This window comes from Nerophis ophidion, linkage group LG02, assembly GCF_033978795.1.
Source record: "Nerophis ophidion isolate RoL-2023_Sa linkage group LG02, RoL_Noph_v1.0, whole genome shotgun sequence".
Taxonomy (NCBI): Eukaryota; Metazoa; Chordata; class Actinopteri; order Syngnathiformes; family Syngnathidae; genus Nerophis; species Nerophis ophidion.
The window spans coordinates 86165688-86187841 of record NC_084612.1 but is presented as its reverse complement, the minus strand read 5'-3'; the positions used below and the strand labels follow the sequence as shown (position 1 = coordinate 86187841).

Genomic DNA, 22154 nt, shown 5'->3' with positions numbered 1-22154 from the left:
GTCTATTTAAAGGCTACAGTATACAAAATGTTTTAATTTATAATTAATGTTAATAAAATAAAAATAAAAAAGTGTATTATTATTTAAAAAATAAATAAATAAATAAAATTAAAAACAAATTTTATGAAAATAGTTCATCATTTACATTTCAGGCTTCAAAACTTGTTATATTTATGCTCAGTAAAGACGTAAAGAGTAGTATATAAAGAAGGCTTCACGGTGGCAGAGGGGTTAGTGCGTCTGCCTCACAATACGAAGGTCCTGCAGTCCTGGGGGAAAACGCTCTATAGCCCGCAGACTTTTTTTGGGCTTTGGGAATCACTAACAAGCCGGAATCCTTTGAACGCAGATTTCTTGCCGGGACATATGGTACAATACAATCGGCAAGATAGGATGGAGCTAGACCGTGTAGTATTTTATACGTAAGTAGTAAAACCTTAAAGTCACATCTTAAGTGCACAGGAAGCCAGTGCAGGTGAGCCAGTACAGGCGTAATGTGATCAAACTTTCTTGTTCTTGTCAAAAGTCTAGCAGCCGCATTTTGTACCAACTGTAATCTTTTAATGCTAGACATGGGGAGACCCGAAAATAATACGTTACAGTAGTCGAGGCGAGACGTAACAAACGCATGGATAATGATCTCAGCGTCCTTAGTGGACAGAATGGAGCGAATTTTAGCGATATTACGGAGATGAAAGAAGGCCGTTTTAGTAACGCTTTTAATGTGTGCCTCAAAGGAGAGAGTTGGGTCGAAGATAATACCCAGATTCTTTACCGTGTCGCCTTGTTTAATTGTTGTTTTGTCTGTGTTTTATTCCTAGGGGGCGCTAGAATGCAATATTGAGGTTTTTTTTAATTATTTTTTTTTAATTAGATCACAAATTTCGCCAGTCCTGATGTGTGTGTCCAGTTTGGTGAGTTTTGAAGCATTTTAAGTGGGTCAAATTACAGCTCAAAGAGGCAAAAATTACATTTTTTTTAGGAAACTTTTGTTTTGAAGGGCTTTTTGCCAACTTCCTTTTGATTTTTGCGGAAGGAGGGAGGTCAGTGTATGAAATCTAGGTCTAAGTCAGACCTACATAGAGGTTTTGGTTTCATGTCTCTACAACATTACTAATGGAAGTTACAACAGTTTTGTCTGTGTTGTCTTCCTAGGTGGCGCTAGAGCGCCAATTTGAGTTTCGGGTTTTGTTTTTTTGAGTTGATCGCAATTTTCGCCAGTTCTGATGTTTGTGTCAAATTTGGTGAGTTTTGAAGCATGTTAAGGGGGTCAAATTACAGTTCAAAGAGGCAAAAATTACATTTTTTTTAGGAAACTTTTGTTTTGAAGGGGTTTTTGCCAACTTCCTTTTGATTTTTGCTGAAGGAAGTCAGTGTATGATATCTAGGTCTAAGTCAGACCTACATAGAGGTTTTGTTTCATGTCTCTAGTAAAGAATAATAATACAACCTTAGAAATACAATAGGGTCCTCTGTTCCAAAGGGACATTCGGTCCTTAATAATAAACTAACCAAATGCTGTTATTGGCTAACACGTCACGTGACATGTACGTACGTACGTCGTTACGTCATTACGTCCTAGTCGAGGGCGGGCTTGGGAGCTTAAACATCCATTTGAGGTTAGCGCCCCCTGGCTTTGTGTGCATGTTGCAAACAACCTTTTTGAAACAAACACTTGTTTCAATGTGCGGATATAAAGACTAATTACTTGGCTGCTCTTGGATCAAACAGCAGAAGGGAGTGCGTAGAGATCGCTAGCATGCTATGCTAACTAGCATGCTATGCTAACTAGCATGCTAAGCTAAGAGGCGGAAGACTTCCGGACCCAGGAAGGAAGATCGAAGCCAAAGCAGGCCTTTAAAGTCATCATTGCAGGTTTGTGTGTTTAGTGAGAGATTATCCACAACTATTTGAAGTCGTACTTTCAAGTGCATGCGGCTGGATGACATCCATCTGACGTCCAGCCAGGCCGACTGTTGGCCAGCTCGTCCCCGGCTTTGGAAGCCCATCAGGCGGCTTGTTAGCCCGTCAAGCTGGGCCCCGACGTCGGAGGCCCATCAGGCGGCGGCGTCAAAGTCATTTTACTGCGTCAAGACGTCAACACGTCAAAGTCATTTTACTGCGTCAAGACGTCAAGACGTCAAAGTCATTTTACTGCGTCAAGACGTCAAAGTCATTTTATTGTCCAAATAAAAGTGGCAGGCCTAACATTTTCCATATTTACGGTAATTCACTGTTTAAATAAAAACAAGCATAGATTTTACGGTACAAAAAATGTTTACTGTAAAATGAACAGGTAACGTTTTTGTCTAGTTATTAATAATAATAGTAATAATGAATAAATGGGTTGTACTTGTATAGCGCTTTTCTACCTTCAAGGTACTCAAAGCGCTTTGACACTACTTCCACATTCACACACACATTCACACACTGATGGAGGGAGCTGCCATGCAAGGCGCTAACCAGCACCCATCAGGAGCAAGGGTGAAGTGTCTTGCTCAAGGACACAACGAACGTGACGAGGTTGGTACTAGGTGGGGATTGAACCAGGGACCCTCGGGTTGCGCACGGCCACTATACCACTGTGCCACGCCGTCCCTAGAATCATCATACTGCTGTTATTATATGCATTCAAAGCTAAGTCCAAATATCCAGATATATATGGTGTATCGTCACATGGCCGAAAAATATTGAGATATTTATAAAAGGCCATATCGCCCAGACCTAAGTTGTCCCGATATCGAAATGTATTTTGACACTGGTACAGGCACCAAAATGTATTTTGATACTGGTACGGGCACCAAAATGTATTTTGACACTGGTACGGGCACCAAAATGTATTTTGACACTGGTACGGGCACCAAAATGTATTTTGACACTGGTACGGGCACCAAAATGTATTTTGACCCTTTTCTCAATAAAGGGGACCACAAAAAATGTCCTTATTGTCTTCATTTTAACAACAAATCTTAGTGTACATGAAACATATGTTTATTATTGTAATTTAGTCCTTCAACAAAATGTTGAACATACTTGACAACTTGTCATTTAGTAGTTAGTAAACAAACAAACACTCCTAATTATTCTGCTGACGTCTGCAGTAACATATTGTGTCATTTATCATTAATATTTTGTCAACATTACGAGGGACAAACTGTAAAAATTGATTATTCATCTACTCGTTCATTTACTGTTAATAGCTGCTTATTTTCTGTTTTAACATGTTCTATCTACACTTCTGTTCAAATGTAATAATCACTTATTCTTCTCTTCTTTGATACTTGACATTGGTTTTGGATGATACCACACATTCAGGTATAGATCATGTTGATACCAAGTAGTTCCAGGATCATACATTGGTCATATTCAAAGTCCTCATGTGTCCAGGGACGTATTTACTGATTTTACAAACATAATATGAATTTCAAAAAAGGAGAAAAAGATTTTGTGATGATAAAAAATATTGATGTAATCATAATATATTTTATTTGTAAAAGCACTTTTCATTGAGCAAACAACATCAAAGTGCTACAGTGCATTTAGAAAAAACAACAACGCTAGAACCACAAATGGCTGCCCCAAACAAGTACAATATTTAGTATAAAAAATAAAAAAAATCGAACAGCTTAATACAGTGGTTCTCAAATGGGGGTACTTGAAGGTATGCCAAGGGGTACGTGAGATTTTTTTTGAATATTCTAAAAAAAGAAACAATTAAAAAATCCTTTATAAATATATTTGTTGAATAATACTTCAACAAAATATGAATGTAAGTTCATAAAGTGTGAAAAGAAATGCAAAAATGCAATATTCAGATTTTTTCTGGACATGTTCCATAAATATTGATGTTAAAGATTCATTTTTTTGTGAATAAATGTTTAGAAGTAAGTTGATGAATCCAGAAGGATCTCTATTACAATCCCCAAAGAGGGCACTTTAAGTTGATGATTACTTCTATGTGGAGAAATCTGCATTTAGAATTGAATCACTTTTTTATTTTTAAACAAGTTTTTAGTTATTAGTATATATTTTTTTCCAAATAGTTGAAGAAAGACCACTACAAATGAGCAATATTTTGCACTGTTATACAATTTAATAAATCAGAAACTGATGACATAGTGCTGTATTTTACTTCTTTATCTCTTTTTTTCAACCAAAAATGCTTTGCTCAGATTAGGGGGTACTTGAATTAAAAACATGTTGACATCACTGAAAAAAGGTTGAGAACCACTGACTTAATAGCTAGAACTAGCACACATATATCTAAAATAAAGTTTTTTTTTAAAAGAAGGGTTTTTATGCCTTTTTAAAAAGCATTTACAGTAATTCGGTGGAAATAAAGACTCCATATATTCATTTTTATTTTATTTTATTTATTTATTTTATTAAAGCAAATGGGACCAAGAACGTTGTGATAACGCTATCAAAATTTTCTTATCAAAGTGTTGTTATCAAAGTACAATACGAAGGTCCTGCAGTCCTGGGTTCAAATCCAGGCTCGGGATCTTTCTGTGTGGAGTTTGCATGTTCTCCAGCGTGAATGCGTGGGTTCCCCCCGGGTACTCCGGCTTCCTCCCACTTCCAAAGACATGCACCTGGGGATAGGTTGATTGGCAACACTAAATTGGCTCTAGTGTGTGAATGTGAGTGTGAATGTTGTTTGTCTATCTGTGTTGGCCCTGCGATGAGGTAGCGACTTGTCCAGGGTGTACCCCGCCTTCCGCCCGATTGTAGCTGAGATAGGCGCCAGTGCCCCCCGCGACCCCGAAAGGGAATAAGCGGTAGAAAAATGGATGGATGGATTATCATATCCTTTTTGGTCCCATTTATCATATCAAGTCAAGTCAAGTCAGCTTTATTTGTCAATTTCTTTACATGTAAGACATACAAAGGAATCGAAATTATGTTGGTGACCAGTTTGTTTGTTTTGTACCGTCTATTTAATAATAGTAATGATATATGTTATTTGTAAAAGCACTTTTCATCGAGCAAACAACCTCAAAGTGCTACAGTGCATTTAGAAAAAACAACAACGCTAGAACCACAAATGGCTGCCCAAACAAGTACAATAAAATTAAAAACTAGAACAGCCTAATAGCTTTTACCATGAATCGATGAAGGTGGACCCCGACTTAAACAAGTTGAAAAACTTATTGGGGTGTTACCATTTAGTGGTCAACTGTACGGAATATGTACTGTACTGTGCAATCTACTAATAAAAGTATCAATCAATCAATCAACCGAAAGCTAGAACTAGCACACATATATCTAAAAATAAAGTTTTTTTTCCCCCTTTTTTAAAAGAAGGGTTTTCAGGCCTTTTTTCAAAGCATTTACAGTAATTCGGTGGAAATAAAAACTCCATATATTCATTTTTTGGTGACCAGTTTGTTTGTTTTTGTACCGTCTATTTAATAACAATAATAATAATAATATATGTTATTTGTAAAAGCACTTTACATTGAGCAAACAACCTCAAAGGGCTACAGTGCATTTAGAAAAAACAACAACGCTGGAACCACAAATGGCTGCCCCAAACAAGTACAATAAAATAAAAAACTAGAACAGCCTAATAGCTAGAACTAGCACACATATATCTAAAAATAAAGGTTTATTTTTTTATTTTTTAAAGAAGGGTTTTCAGGCCTTTTTTCAAAGCATTTACAGTAATTCGGTGGAAATAAAAATTCCATATATTCATTTTTTGGTGACCAGTTTGTTTGTTTTTGTACCGTAAAATCCACATATTATTTCTACAGTGATTGATTGATTGAAAGTAGATGGCACAGTACAGTACATATTATTAGTAGATGTCACAGTACAGTACATATTATTAGTAGATGTCACAGTACAGTACATATTATTAGTAGATGTCACAGTACAGTACATATTATTAGTAGATGTCACAGTACAGTACATATTATTAGTAGATTACACAGTACAGTACATATTATTAGTAGATGTCACAGTACAGTACATATTATTAGTAGATTGCACAGTACAGTACATATTATTAGTAGATGTCACAGTACAGTACATATTATTAGTAGATGTCACAGTACAGTACATATTATTAGTAGATGTCACAGTACAGTACATATTATTAGTAGATGTCACAGTACAGTACATATTATTAGTAGATAGTACAGTACAGTACATATTAGTAGATGTCACAGTACAGTACATATTATTAGTAGATGTCACAGTACAGTACATATATTAGTAGATGTCACAGTACAGTACATATTATTAGTAGATTGCACAGTACAGTACATATTATTAGTAGATGTCACAGTACAGTACATATTATTAGTAGATGTCACAGTACAGTACATATTATTAGTAGATAGTACAGTACAGTACATATTAGTAGATGTCACAGTACAGTACATATTATTAGTAGATGTCACAGTACAGTACATATTATTAGTAGATTGCACAGTACAGTACATATTATTAGTAGATGTCACAGTACAGTACATATTATTAGTAGATAGTACAGTACAGTACATATTATTAGTAGATAGTACAGTACAGTACATATTATTAGTAGATGTCACAGTACAGTACATATTAGTAGATGTCACAGTACAGTACATATTATTAGTAGATAGTACAGTACAGTACATATTATTAGTAGATGTCACAGTACAGTACATATTATTAGTAGATGTCACAGTACAGTACATATTAGTAGATGTCACAGTACAGTACATATTATTAGTAGATGTCACAGTACAGTACATATTATTAGTAGATGTCACAGTACAGTACATATTATTAGTAGATAGTACAGTACAGTACATATTATTAGTAGATTGCACAGTACAGTACATATTATTAGTAGATGTCACAGTACAGTACATATTATTAGTAGATGTCACAGTACAGTACATATTATTAGTAGATAGTACAGTACAGTACATATTATTAGTAGATTGCACAGTACAGTACATATTATTAGTAGATGTCACAGTACAGTACATATTATTAGTAGATAGTACAGTACAGTACATATTATTAGTAGATAGTACAGTACAGTACATATTATTAGTAGATAGTACAGTACAGTACATATTATTAGTAGATGTCACAGTACAGTACATATTATTAGTAGATGTCACAGTACAGTACATATTATTAGTAGATTGCACAGTACAGTACATATTATTAATAGATAGTACAGTACTGTACATATTATTAGTAGATGTCACAGTACAGTACATATTCCGTACAATTGAGCACTAAAGGGTAACACCAAAATAAGTTTTTTGGCGTGGCGCGGTTGGCAGAGTGGCTGTGCCAGCAACCTGAGGGTTCCTGGTTCAATCCCCACCTTCTATCATCCTAGTCACGTCCGTTGTGTCCCTGGGCAAGACACTTCACCCTTGCTCATGATGAGTCCTGGTTAGCACCTTGCATGAAACTTCCGCCTTGTGTGTGTGTGTGTGTGTGTGTGTGTGCGTGTGTGTGTGTGTGTGTGTGTGTGAATGGGTGAATGTGGAAATAGTGGTAGAAAAGCGCTATAACCCATTTACCATAACTTATTTAAGTTGGTGTCCACGTTAATCAATTCATGGTACTTTTTGTTCATAAATCCATTTTGAAGTCATATTGATTGATTGATTGAAACTTTTATTAGTAGATTGCACAGTACAGTACATATTCCGTACAATTGACCACTAAATGGTAACACCCCAATAAGTTTTTCAACTTGTTTAAGTCGGGGTCCACCTTCATCAATTCATGGTACAAATATATACTATCAACATAATACAGTCATCACACAAGTTAATCATCATAGTATATACTTTGAATTATTGACATTATTTACAATCCGGGGGGTGGGATGAGGAGCTTTGGTTGATATCAGAACTTCAGTCATCAACAATTGCATCAACAGAGAAATGTGGACATTGAAACAGTGTAGGTGTGACTTAGTAGGATATGTACAGCCAGCAGAGAACATAGTGAGTTCACATAGCATAAGAACAAGTATATACATTAGAAGTATATTTGATTATTTACATTAGGTTATTTATAATCCGGGGAGATGGGATGTGAATGGAGGAGGGTATTAGTAAAGTGTTGAAGTTGCCTGGAGGTGTTGTTTTAGAGCGGTTTTGAAGGAATATAGAGATGCACTTACTTTTATACCTGTTGGGAGTGCATTCCACATTGATGTGGCATAGAAAGAGAATGAGTTAAGACCTTTGTTAGATCGAAATCTGGGTTTAACGTGGTTTGTGGAGCTCCCCCTGGTGTTGTGGTTATGGCGCTCATTTACGTCAAGGAAGTAGTTTGACATCTACTTGGGTATCAGGGAGGTGTAGCGGATTTTATAGACTAGGCTCAGTGCAAGTTGTTTGACTCTGTCCTCCACCCTGAGCCAGCCCACTTTGGAGAAGTGGGTTGGATTGAGGTGTGATCTGGGGTGGAGGTCTAAAAGTAACCGGACTAGCTTGTTCTGGGATGTTTGGAGTCTAGATTTGAGGGTTTTGGAGGTGCTGGGCTACCAGGAGGTGCAAGCGTAATCGAAGAAGGGTTGAATGAGAGTTCCCACTAGAATCTTCAAGGTGCTTTTGTTGACCAGAGAGGAGATTCTGTAGAGGAATCTCGTTCTTTGGTTGACCTTTTTGATCACCTTGGTTGCCATTTTATCACAGCAAAGATTAGCCTCTAGAATGGAAGCTAGGTAGGTGATCTCATCTTTCCTGGTGATAACAATGTCACCCACTTTTATAGTCAAGTCACTGACTTTAAGAAGGTATGGATAGCTTGTTGTCAGCGAGCCAGGTGCAAATATTAAGGAGTTCAGCTCTGAGGATTTGTTCCACCTGTGACTTGTCCTTGCCGGATACCAGCAGGGCCGAGTCATCCGCAAACAGGAACAATTCACAGTGGCATGCTGATGGCATGTCATTGATGTATATTAGGAACAGTAAAGGTCCTAGTATACTGCCTTGGGGGACTCCACAGCTTACTGAGAGGGCAGGGGACACCTCTATCACCTGTTCCTCCCCTCCAAGTAAGATTGCATCCAGCTCCATGAGGTTTTATCCAATGTTGCTTTGAGTTTATCCAACAGTATAGCGTGGTTAACGGTGTCAAAGGCCTTGTGAATGTCCAGCATGACCATGCCGCAGTATTTATAATGTCCAGCATGTCCAGCAGTATTTATAATGTCCAGCATGTCCAGCAGTATTTATAATGTCCAGCATGTCCAGCAGTATTTATAATGTCCAGCATGTCCAGCAGTATTTATAATGTCCAGCAAGACCATGCCGCAGTATTTATAATGTCCAGCATGTCCAGCAGTATTTATAATGTCCAGCATGTCCAGCAGTATTTATAATGTCCAGCATGTCCAGCAGTATTTATAATGTCCAACATGACCAGCAGTATTTATAATGTCCAGCATGTCCAGCAGTATTTATAATGTCCAGCATGACCAGCAGTATTTATAATGTCCAGCATGACCAGCAGTATTTATAATGTCCAGCATGTCCAGCAGTATTTATAATGTCCAGCATGACCAGCAGTATTTATAATGTCCAGCATGACCAGCAGTATTTATAATGTCCAGCATGACCAGCAGTATTTATAATGTCCAGCATGTCCAGCAGTATTTATAATGTCCAACATGACCAGCAGTATTTATAATGTCCAGCATGACCAGCAGTATTTATAATGTCCAGCATGTCCAGCAGTATTTATAATGTCCAGCATGTCCAGCAGTATTTATAATGTCCAGCAAGACCATGCCGCAGTATTTATAATGTCCAGCATGTCCAGCAGTATTTATAATGTCCAGCATGTCCAGCAGTATTTATAATGTCCAGCATGTCCAGCAGTATTTATAATGTCCAGCATGACCATGCCACAGTATTTATAATGTCCAGCATGTCCAGCAGTATTTATAATGTCCAGCATGTCCAGCAGTATTTATAATGTCCAGCATGACCATGCCACAGTATTTATAATGTCCAGCATGTCCAGCAGTATTTATAATGTCCAGCATGTCCAGCAGTATTTATAATGTCCAGCATGACCATGCCGCAGTATTTATAATGTCCAGCATGTCCAGCAGTATTTATAATGTCCAGCATGTCCAGCAGTATTTATAATGTCCAGCATGACCATGCCACAGTATTTATAATGTCCAGCATGTCCAGCAGTATTTATAATGTCCAGCATGTCCAGCAGTATTTATAATGTCCAGCATGACCATGCCGCAGTATTTATAATGTCCAGCAGTATTTATAATGTCCAGCATGACCATGCCGCAGTATTTATAATGTCCAGCATGTCCAGCAGTATTTATAATGTCCAGCATGTCCAGCAGTATTTATAATGTCCAGCATGTCCAGCAGTATTTATAATGTCCAGCATGACCATGCCACAGTATTTATAATGTCCAGCATGACCAGCAGTATTTATAATGTCCAGCATGTCCAGCAGTATTTATAATGTCCAGCATGTCCAGCAGTATTTATAATGTCCAGCATGTCCAGCAGTATTTATAATGTCCAGCATGACCAGCAGTATTTATAATGTCCAGCATGTCCAGCAGTATTTATAATGTCCAGCATGACCAGCAGTATTTATAATGTCCAACATGACCAGCAGTATTTATAATGTCCAGCATGACCAGCAGTATTTATAATGTCCAGCATGTCCAGCAGTATTTATAATGTCCAGCATGTCCAGCAGTATTTATAATGTCCAACATGACCAGCAGTATTTATAATGTCCAGCATGTCCAGCAGTATTTATAATGTCCAGCATGTCCAGCAGTATTTATAATGTCCAGCATGTCCAGCAGTATTTATAATGTCCAGCATGTCCAGCAGTATTTATAATGTCCAACATGACCAGCAGTATTTATAATGTCCAGCATGTCCAGCAGTATTTATAATGTCCAGCATGACCAGCAGTATTTATAATGTCCAGCATGACCAGCAGTATTTATAATGTCCAGCATGTCCAGCAGTATTTATAATGTCCAGCATGACCAGCAGTATTTATAATGTCCAGCATGACCAGCAGTATTTATAATGTCCAGCATGACCAGCAGTATTTATAATGTCCAGCATGTCCAGCAGTATTTATAATGTCCAACATGACCAGCAGTATTTATAATGTCCAGCATGACCAGCAGTATTTATAATGTCCAGCATGTCCAGCAGTATTTATAATGTCCAGCATGTCCAGCAGTATTTATAATGTCCAGCATGACCAGCAGTATTTATAATGTCCAGCATGTCCAGCAGTATTTATAATGTCCAGCATGTCCAGCAGTATTTATAATGTCCAGCATGTCCAGCAGTATTTATAATGTCCAACATGACCAGCAGTATTTATAATGTCCAGCATGACCAGCAGTATTTATAATGTCCAGCATGTCCAGCAGTATTTATAATGTCCAGCATGACCAGCAGTATTTATAATGTCCAGCATGACCAGCAGTATTTATAATGTCCAGCATGACCAGCAGTATTTATAATGTCCAGCATGTCCAGCAGTATTTATAATGTCCAACATGACCAGCAGTATTTATAATGTCCAGCATGACCAGCAGTATTTATAATGTCCAGCATGTCCAGCAGTATTTATAATGTCCAGCATGTCCAGCAGTATTTATAATGTCCAGCATGACCAGCAGTATTTATAATGTCCAGCATGTCCAGCAGTATTTATAATGTCCAGCATGTCCAGCAGTATTTATAATGTCCAGCATGTCCAGCAGTATTTATAATGTCCAACATGACCAGCAGTATTTATAATGTCCAGCATGACCAGCAGTATTTATAATGTCCAGCATGTCCAGCAGTATTTATAATGTCCAGCATGTCCAGCAGTATTTATAATGTCCAGCATGACCAGCAGTATTTATAATGTCCAGCATGTCCAGCAGTATTTATAATGTCCAGCATGTCCAGCAGTATTTATAATGTCCAGCATGTCCAGCAGTATTTATAATGTCCAACATGACCAGCAGTATTTATAATGTCCAGCATGACCAGCAGTATTTATAATGTCCAGCATGTCCAGCAGTATTTATAATGTCCAGCATGTCCAGCAGTATTTATAATGTCCAGCAAGACCATGCCGCAGTATTTATAATGTCCAGCATGTCCAGCAGTATTTATAATGTCCAGCATGTCCAGCAGTATTTATAATGTCCAGCATGTCCAGCAGTATTTATAATGTCCAACATGACCAGCAGTATTTATAATGTCCAGCATGTCCAGCAGTATTTATAATGTCCAGCATGACCAGCAGTATTTATAATGTCCAGCATGACCAGCAGTATTTATAATGTCCAGCATGTCCAGCAGTATTTATAATGTCCAGCATGACCAGCAGTATTTATAATGTCCAGCATGACCAGCAGTATTTATAATGTCCAGCATGACCAGCAGTATTTATAATGTCCAGCATGTCCAGCAGTATTTATAATGTCCAACATGACCAGCAGTATTTATAATGTCCAGCATGACCAGCAGTATTTATAATGTCCAGCATGTCCAGCAGTATTTATAATGTCCAGCATGTCCAGCAGTATTTATAATGTCCAGCAAGACCATGCCGCAGTATTTATAATGTCCAGCATGTCCAGCAGTATTTATAATGTCCAGCATGTCCAGCAGTATTTATAATGTCCAGCATGTCCAGCAGTATTTATAATGTCCAGCATGTCCAGCAGTATTTATAATGTCCAGCATGTCCAGCAGTATTTATAATGTCCAGCATGACCATGCCACAGTATTTATAATGTCCAGCATGTCCAGCAGTATTTATAATGTCCAGCATGTCCAGCAGTATTTATAATGTCCAGCATGACCATGCCGCAGTATTTATAATGTCCAGCATGTCCAGCAGTATTTATAATGTCCAGCATGTCCAGCAGTATTTATAATGTCCAGCATGTCCAGCAGTATTTATAATGTCCAGCATGACCATGCCACAGTATTTATAATGTCCAGCATGTCCAGCAGTATTTATAATGTCCAGCATGTCCAGCAGTATTTATAATGTCCAGCATGACCATGCCGCAGTATTTATAATGTCCAGCAGTATTTATAATGTCCAGCATGACCATGCCGCAGTATTTATAATGTCCAGCATGTCCAGCAGTATTTATAATGTCCAGCATGTCCAGCAGTATTTATAATGTCCAGCATGTCCAGCAGTATTTATAATGTCCAGCATGACCATGCCACAGTATTTATAATGTCCAGCATGACCAGCAGTATTTATAATGTCCAGCATGTCCAGCAGTATTTATAATGTCCAGCATGTCCAGCAGTATTTATAATGTCCAGCATGTCCAGCAGTATTTATAATGTCCAGCATGACCAGCAGTATTTATAATGTCCAGCATGTCCAGCAGTATTTATAATGTCCAGCATGACCAGCAGTATTTATAATGTCCAGCATGACCAGCAGTATTTATAATGTCCAGCATGTCCAGCAGTATTTATAATGTCCAGCATGTCCAGCAGTATTTATAATGTCCAACATGACCAGCAGTATTTATAATGTCCAGCATGTCCAGCAGTATTTATAATGTCCAGCATGTCCAGCAGTATTTATAATGTCCAGCATGTCCAGCAGTATTTATAATGTCCAGCATGTCCAGCAGTATTTATAATGTCCAACATGACCAGCAGTATTTATAATGTCCAGCATGTCCAGCAGTATTTATAATGTCCAGCATGACCAGCAGTATTTATAATGTCCAGCATGACCAGCAGTATTTATAATGTCCAGCATGTCCAGCAGTATTTATAATGTCCAGCATGACCAGCAGTATTTATAATGTCCAGCATGACCAGCAGTATTTATAATGTCCAGCATGACCAGCAGTATTTATAATGTCCAGCATGTCCAGCAGTATTTATAATGTCCAGCATGTCCAGCAGTATTTATAATGTCCAGCATGTCCAGCAGTATTTATAATGTCCAGCATGACCAGCAGTATTTATAATGTCCAGCATGTCCAGCAGTATTTATAATGTCCAGCATGTCCAGCAGTATTTATAATGTCCAGCATGTCCAGCAGTATTTATAATGTCCAGCATGTCCAGCAGTATTTATAATGTCCAACATGACCAGCAGTATTTATAATGTCCAGCATGACCAGCAGTATTTATAATGTCCAGCATGTCCAGCAGTATTTATAATGTCCAGCATGTCCAGCAGTATTTATAATGTCCAACATGACCAGCAGTATTTATAATGTCCAGCATGACCAGCAGTATTTATAATGTCCAGCATGTCCAGCAGTATTTATAATGTCCAGCATGTCCAGCAGTATTTATAATGTCCAGCATGACCAGCAGTATTTATAATGTCCAGCATGTCCAGCAGTATTTATAATGTCCAGCATGTCCAGCAGTATTTATAATGTCCAGCATGACCATGCCAATACGTTGTGGTGTCCATGTTTTCTATATTTGACTTGTTCTGCCTGCATATTACTGCATCCCAATTGTCCATGTTGTGTTGACACTTATACATTGTGGTATGTTGCAGCACTCATAATATACTTTATTATATCTTCTGTAAAATATTTCTGTATGTGTTTGTTTTGACATTCAAGCAAAAATGCATTTGTGAACAATTTTAGCTAAATTACAGAGTGAATTGTTGATTTACTTTGCTCATTTCCGGTCTCCTCCTCCCTTGTAGGTTTCCGTAGTTTCCTGCCGTCTTAGCCCCTCCCACTTTTCCCCTTCACTCTGATGAGGTAAGTCAAGTTTGGAATGTTAGTTTAATTATTTTTATTATATTTTTTTTTACTTTATAAACCTTTATTTTTAAACTGCAACATTTACAAACAGTCGAGAAATAATAATAATCAAAATAAGTAGAAAAACAGTACAAATCAGCACCAGGGGGTTGTAAACCCAATAAAATAACAAAAATTATATATATATATATATATATAATGTAGAATGTGTCTGTCTGGGGTTCTTGTTGTGACCACAGGAAAAGAACCACAGCCTCGCGCAGCGTTTGACAAAATGTTGAATGATGACAACAATAGTGCAAAGTCTCTTTGGCTTTTCAGCTCTTTCCAGAAAAGCAGACTCGCCTCTCGTTCTCCAGCCCCCCCCCCCCTTCTCATGGTCTCTGACCCTGCTGATAAAGGGTAACAGGTGATTAGATAACTCGTCCCAGCTGAGATATCTACTCACCTAATTGCACGCCTGAACCACGCCCCTCTCCACAATAACAAAGTGCAAAGTCCTGGGCTCACACAATTTCAGTAAATAATTATATATATAATATATCATATTATATTATTTATTATTATCATTGTTTATTGTGAGCTAACTGGTGCAGAATTTCCCCCAGGGATCAATAAAGTACATTCTATTGTAAATGTGGAAGACCAGCATCATGGTTTTCCCAGCTTTTTGCTTGTTTGAGGTTGAGAGTGTTTTAACTTAAAGTTGTAATTCTTTTTTAAAAGCACAAAAAAACAGGTCGGGTATTGAGAGACTTACATTGATGAATATGAAACTCAGCCAGTAGTATAATGAAGTTGCAAAGGTAAAATTCCTTTTCAATTTTTGTTTTCATCCAGCTTACATCCAAATAGCACATCTTTAAAACCAAGCACAAAAGTGTCATGAATAATGTCCAGGATGAAGAAGCCAGAGGTGGTTGCCATAGTGATGGAGTGCTCTCACAAGTCCAACACAGGTGGTATTTGAAATCGGGGTTAAATCACCTAAAATTATTCCTGGGCGGGGCTACCACTGCTGGCCACTGCTCCCCTCACCTCCCAGGAGGTGAACAAGGGGATGGGTCAAATGCAGAGGACAATTTCACCACACCTAGTGTGTGTGTGTGTGTGTGTGTGTGTGTGTGTGACAATCATTGGTACTTAACTTCCTTAAACAGTCTCTGGATGCATGTTGCATAAGGTGTGGAATGTTAGTTTTTGACAAAAAGCACCCGTTGATGTTGTCCTCCTTGTTTACTCCCATGATGCTTTGTGTTATAATGTTGTTTAATGCTCACTGCAGGTTTTAAGGGCGGCACATTTGTTTGTTTTGCAGCGTCACGTGTCCACGCAATGTCCTCGGTTTGCTTACTAAAACTCTTTCTTTGTCTTTGTAGGAAGATGAGGCGCAAAGGAAAACTGAGAACGATTATTTTCATTTCTACCTCAGGTTAGTGAATTTCTTTACGTTTCTTTTTACACCTTACGTCACTTTTGTTCAACTCCTCTCTTTACTTAGGCCACTAGTCCGCACTGTTTTCCACGTCACTTATTATTGTCATCGTCTTGTTAGGGACCGATGTTCCTTTAGGACAGAGGACCCTATTGAATTTCTATGGTTTTATTATTAAATATTGTTATTATTATTATTTATTATTACACCGCCGCCTCTTTGAGCTGTAATTTGACCCCCTTAACATGCTTAAAAACTCACCAAATTGACACACACATCAGGACTGGAGAAAATTGCGATCTAATCAAAAACTCAAAATTGCGCTTTAGCACCCGCTAGGAAAAAAAGACACTGACAAAACTGTCTGTAACTCCCAGTAGGAATGTCGTAGAAACATGAAACAAAAACCACTATGTAGGTCTCAGTTAGACCTATATTTCAATCACTCACATTCCCCAGCTAAAATCAACAGGAAGTTTGCTATTCCCACTTCAATACAAAAGTTGGCTAAAAAATTTAGCTTTTTTTCAAACATTATCTCCTCTGAGGCCGTTTGTCGTTTCGGCTTCAAATAAGCACAGAGGATAGATTGAACCCTTCTGATTAAAAGTTAGAGTTTTAATTACTACCCCAGTTTGGATTTTATGAGCCTGCAAAGAACCATTGCGCTGCTGCTGTTGTCACAAAATGGCGGCTTTCTGCTCAGACAAAACTGTAGGACTGTCATACACATATGAAACAAAAACCTCAATGTAGGTCTCACTGAGACCTATATTTCATACACTGACCGCCCACAACTAAAATCAACAGGAAGTTTGCTATTCCCACTTCAATACAACAACTGCATTACATTCACCATGCATTAGAGTCTCAAAATGGCGGCACCACGGCGTCCTTCTAAAATGCCCAAGTCACTTTACAAGTGTTATTACTATGAGACTGATGAATAACACATGTGTATACTACTTTTTCTCTGTGTAATAATCCATCCATCCATCTTCTACCACTTATCAATCAATCAATGTTCATTTATATAGCCCTAAATCACTAGTGTCTCTGGGTTTGGGTCGCGGGGGCAGCAGCCAAAGCAGTCCCGTCCATCGCTGCTTGAAGCTTTAATTTTAATTTCTGCCTTGCAGGTTTATATGGAAGGTCTACAATCTATATCAGCATATATAGTGCTGCCTCTTGAGATTATGACACATATATTATGGTATGTTATTTGGCATATGAATGGTGATAGGACAAAACGCGTCTTTTCCAGTTGTATTAGTTCCTTAAACTACCATATTTCCTTGAATAGCCGCCGGGCATGTAATATGCGCCTGCCTTGAATTACTGCCTGGTAAAACTCGCTCCCCAAATTAACAAGCACATGCTTACTTTAACTGCCGGGTCAAATTCCTGACGTCACGAGTGATGCTTCCCCTGCCATCATTTTCAAAATAGCAGAGGAGTTTTTGTTTGCTTTTGCTGTGTGTAAACCAGGGCTCTTGTTCCACAGCCATCCAGATCACACTAATGGTTGTGATGTAAACAACTTTAACACTCTTAATAATATGCGCCACACTCTGTGAACCCACACCAAACACACTTCTGGAGAACATTGGCTCTGTAACACATTATAATCGCAACATAACACTTACCCAGAATGCAATGCACCCACGACTCCTGGCTACACATACACCCACTGGCACCAAAAAATATAAAAAGAAACCTAGCAAATAAGTTATGTTACAATTTGGACTAAAGTGGAGTATGAGTTTATCTGGAACATGCAAGCATACAACATGATACATCACACATACAACATGATGCATCACACATACAACATGATACATCACACATACAACATGATGCATCACACATACAACATGATGCATCACACATACAACATGATACATCACACATACAACATGGTACATCACACATACAACATGATACATCACACATACAACATGATACATCACACATACAACGTGATGCATCACACATACAACGTGATGCATCACACATACAACGTGATGCATCACACATACAACGTGATGCATCACACATACAACGTGATGCATCACACATACAACATGATGCATCACACATACAACATGATGCATCACACATACAACATGATGCATCACACATACAACATGATGCATCACACATACAACATGATGCATCACACATACAACATGATGCATCACACATACAACATGACACATCACACATACAACATGATACATCACGCATACAACATGATACATCACGCATACAACATGATGCATCACACATACAACATGATACATCACACATACAACATGACACATCACACATACAACATGAAACATCACACATACAACATGACACATCACACATACAACATGACACATCACACATACAACATGATACATTGCAGGGATGGAGTATAAATATGACACTTCCACATCCTGTACAATAAAATGACCACGTTTGAAACGTGCTTAAAGCCTGAAAAGTTTCAGATTTAGGACAGAACCCCTTCAAAGTTTCCCAGTTCTGCTTTTGGTTGAACCTTTCTTATTGAAAATGTCCTTTTGTAAAAGTTTGTTTTCATGCATGCGTGTGTCCTCCTGTGTCCTGCAGACAGTGAAGAATGTCAGCAGCAGGAGCGCAACTCCAGGGTGGAAGCAGAGAGGCCACAGCTCCCCCACATTAAAATGGACGAAGAAGAGCAAGGTATTAGTCAGGAGGGAGAGCCTCCTGAAGGACTGGAGGAGTTGCCAGTGGTCGGTGTCTCTGTGAAGAGTGAAAGTGAAAGTGAGGTGGAGCCTCCAAGCAGCAGTTCGGACTCTAAAAACGAGGCGAGGTGTGGCCCTGACGACGCACACTTTGAGTGCAACCAGTGTTACAAAACCTTTCTCGACCACAAGAAACTGAAATCACACATGATCTGTCACACAGAAGAGAAACTATTCATGTGCTCAATTTGTGGCACGAGATTCTTTCGAAAGGCACACTTGACAACACACACCAGGATACACACTGGAGAGAAACCTTTCACCTGTTCAGTGTGCGGTAAAAGTTACAAACGCAATTACGACGTGAAAATACACATGAGAACGCACACCGGGGAAAAACCCTTTACTTGTTCAATTTGCGGTAGAGGTTTCTCTCTCAAGCCCAATTTGAAAACACACCTCAGGCTACACACCGGAGAGAAACCTTTTTCCTGCCTGGCCTGTGGTTCAGGTTTCACACACAACGTCCAGTTGCAAAAACACATGAGGAAACACGCAGAAGACAAATAATTTGTGACCAGAGCAGATCTGACATCACACATTGAAGACGAGCGTATTGTAAGTTTGCTAAAATGAAGAACAGGACTTCATTTAAGAGAACATCTTGGGAGAAACTTTTGACCAGTTGAGTGTTTCAGGGTCTGCATGAAAAGATGATTTCAAAGTGAGTGCAGTCAAGTGAGTAAATATTTGAATTGATCGCATAATTGCTTTTTAAATCATCACAAGAAATGATTTGCATGCAACTTTTATAAAGTGTACGTGGTTATCTTATTTAAGATTGGCAAAATATTAACCAGCAGAAAGGAATATGCAGACACCTGACTGGAAGTTGCTATTTAAAGACAACACTGGCAGTAGGAAGGAAAGACCACATGATTGTCTACATGGTGTATATCAGGGGTGTCCAAACTTTTTCCACTGAGGGCCGCACATGGAAAAATGAAAGCGTGCGGGGGCCATTTTGATATTTTGTCATTTTCAAACCAGAACAAAATGTATGGATTTTTTAATTTCACCTTTAAGGGTCCCGGGGACCATAAAGGGTCTCAGTCATTAAAATGTTAAAGATAAGTCAAAATATTATTATTTTTTTTTATTTAATGCTTACAATAAATCCCTATATCAACTTTAAGTTGATATAAAGTAATACCAAACAAGGTTTTATGGCTTTTCTGTCAAAAACTACTTTTTTTTTATTTTTTATAGTAAAACTGAAATATGCAGTATTTAGTAATTAAAACCCTGAAAGATCAATAATGCAGGACACCATTGATTTGAATTACTTTATATATTTTGAGTAATAACAGTGAAAAGATAAATAAAATACCAATAAATATATTTGGGATCCAAAGGGTGCGCCACTCATAAAGTGATACATTTTTATTAGGTTTTTCTTTTACTTTCAACACATACAGGATCAAAACCTATCGATTTTACATTTGAACTATTATTTAGTTTGTTTTATGCTCTTTTGTCAAAGAAAACTTTGATGTGTTTATATGGCAACCACACAATATATGCAATATTTACAGCACAAAACATTTTTAAAGTGAAATACTTGAAGTAATTGAAGCCTTGAAAATAAATATTTTTTTTGTCTTTTTTTTTGAGCAATGGCAAAAAAAGAAAAATAAAGAAAGACAAAAGAAAGACATTGCAACATTTTCTCCTTAGATTTCACCCCATTTCCCTTTTTTTCAAGTGTTCTTTTTTATTTTTGCAATAGTATTTCCAGAATGTGTGGCGGGCCGGTAAACAATTAGTTGCGGGCCACAAATGGCCCTCGGGCTGCACTTTGGACACCCTGGCCTACATACATGCAGGATACAACACCAGCCTGGTTCCTTTCTACGTCTTTAAATAGAAACCTGTTCCTGCTGACTGGAGATAACATGAACTGTGACATTTCATTAAAACCAACAGTTGGGTCTAAATATTGTTCTTTAACACAAAACATGTTTTTTAATTGCATTTTTTTTTTTAATAAAATGTTTTTTGTATTAAATGTCATGTAAAGTGGTGTAAAGAAACAATACGGTGGTCTTTGCTTGCATGGACCTGAGACCTGATCTAAGAAGTGTGCGTTCAATCCAGTTTGTGTAAATAACAAGGATGTCATTCTGCCAATAATCAGGATTCTTGGGTAATGAATCGATTCAGAATCGATTCTCAATTGAATGTGATATTGTAGCGAAACGTTCAACAAATTCTTATCTCAATCTGTGTGTCTGTAATCTGATTTACAAGTCTGTCTACTAACATGTGTGTCTGTATCTCAATCTGTGTGTAATAACATTCACATGTGTTTGGTAAAACATGAAAAAAATGTGTGTGTGTGTAAGTGTAAAAAATCTGTTCACCTTTCCTTATATTCATCACTAGTCGGTTACACAACACACAGTCACACAAATCTAAATACAGTCACACACTTTTTTTTACAGACGGACACAACACCAACACACATGTAGATCTGATTACACACAGACTGAGATATGCATGTCTTAAATAGTTTTGCTAAAATAAATCGTCTTCTTCCGCTTATCCGAGACTGGGTGGCGGGGGCAGCAGCCTGAGCAAAGACCAAAAGTCAATAATGCCATAAAGATTGTGAGTAATTGCATGATTTAACACGTTTGAATACACAGAAGCTGGGGGTGGGGAAACCTTGTTTCTGTTCAATCTGCCAGGGGGAGTGTGTAGTTGTAACAACACACGCGGTGGTAGTTTGTAGTTGTCATGCGTGTGAAGCAAGATTCCAGCTAAATAAACAAAATAAAAGAAGCTCCGGGACTTGCAATAAGTTGTGATGGTTTTGATTTTTTAACGTGGTCTCCATGTTTGACATGTGTGATGTCATTGTTGTGTTAAAATAAAGTTTCTGTTTCCAGCTTGTTGCATTTATTCAAGTCAAATATAAACCGGAAACACCAGTTATGTTACGTTTTTTTTAATCGATGTATTTTTCCCACGCTTGGAGCAGGACAAGTTCAGAAGTTAGCGCCCTCTAGGTGGCCATGTGAGAGTTACGGCCAAGTTAATGACAATATGTCTGTCCCAAAGTCCAACTACGAAATGCAACTTCAGTGTAAACTGCGTGTGGATGCGGAAAAGCCGAATCAAAATGCTAGTAGTTAGCACGCTAGCCAAATGGCGTCAATATTAATAATAAAATATGTTGTTTTTT

At 37.9% G+C, this 22154-nt stretch overlaps 1 protein-coding gene across 1 annotated transcript; it reads left to right on the top strand.

Moving 5' to 3' along the window:
- Positions 1 to 1558: 1558 nt before the first annotated feature.
- Positions 1559 to 21844, top strand: LOC133547321 (gastrula zinc finger protein XlCGF7.1-like). The gene is made up of 4 exons (XM_061893052.1): positions 1559 to 1875; positions 14698 to 14755; positions 16138 to 16190; positions 18813 to 21844. The coding sequence occupies exons 2-4, from the start codon at positions 14751 to 14753 to the stop codon at positions 19475 to 19477; spliced, it is 723 nt and encodes a 240-aa protein (XP_061749036.1). The 5' UTR covers positions 1559 to 1875; positions 14698 to 14750; the 3' UTR covers positions 19478 to 21844.
- The last annotated feature ends 310 nt before the right edge of the window (positions 21845 to 22154 follow it).

Coding starts and splice junctions, on each gene's coding strand:
- LOC133547321 (XM_061893052.1), top strand. Junction 16,191..18,812: donor TATTTTCATTTCTACCTCAG/GTTAGTGAATTT, acceptor TGTGTCCTGCAG/ACAGTGAAGAATGTCAGCAG.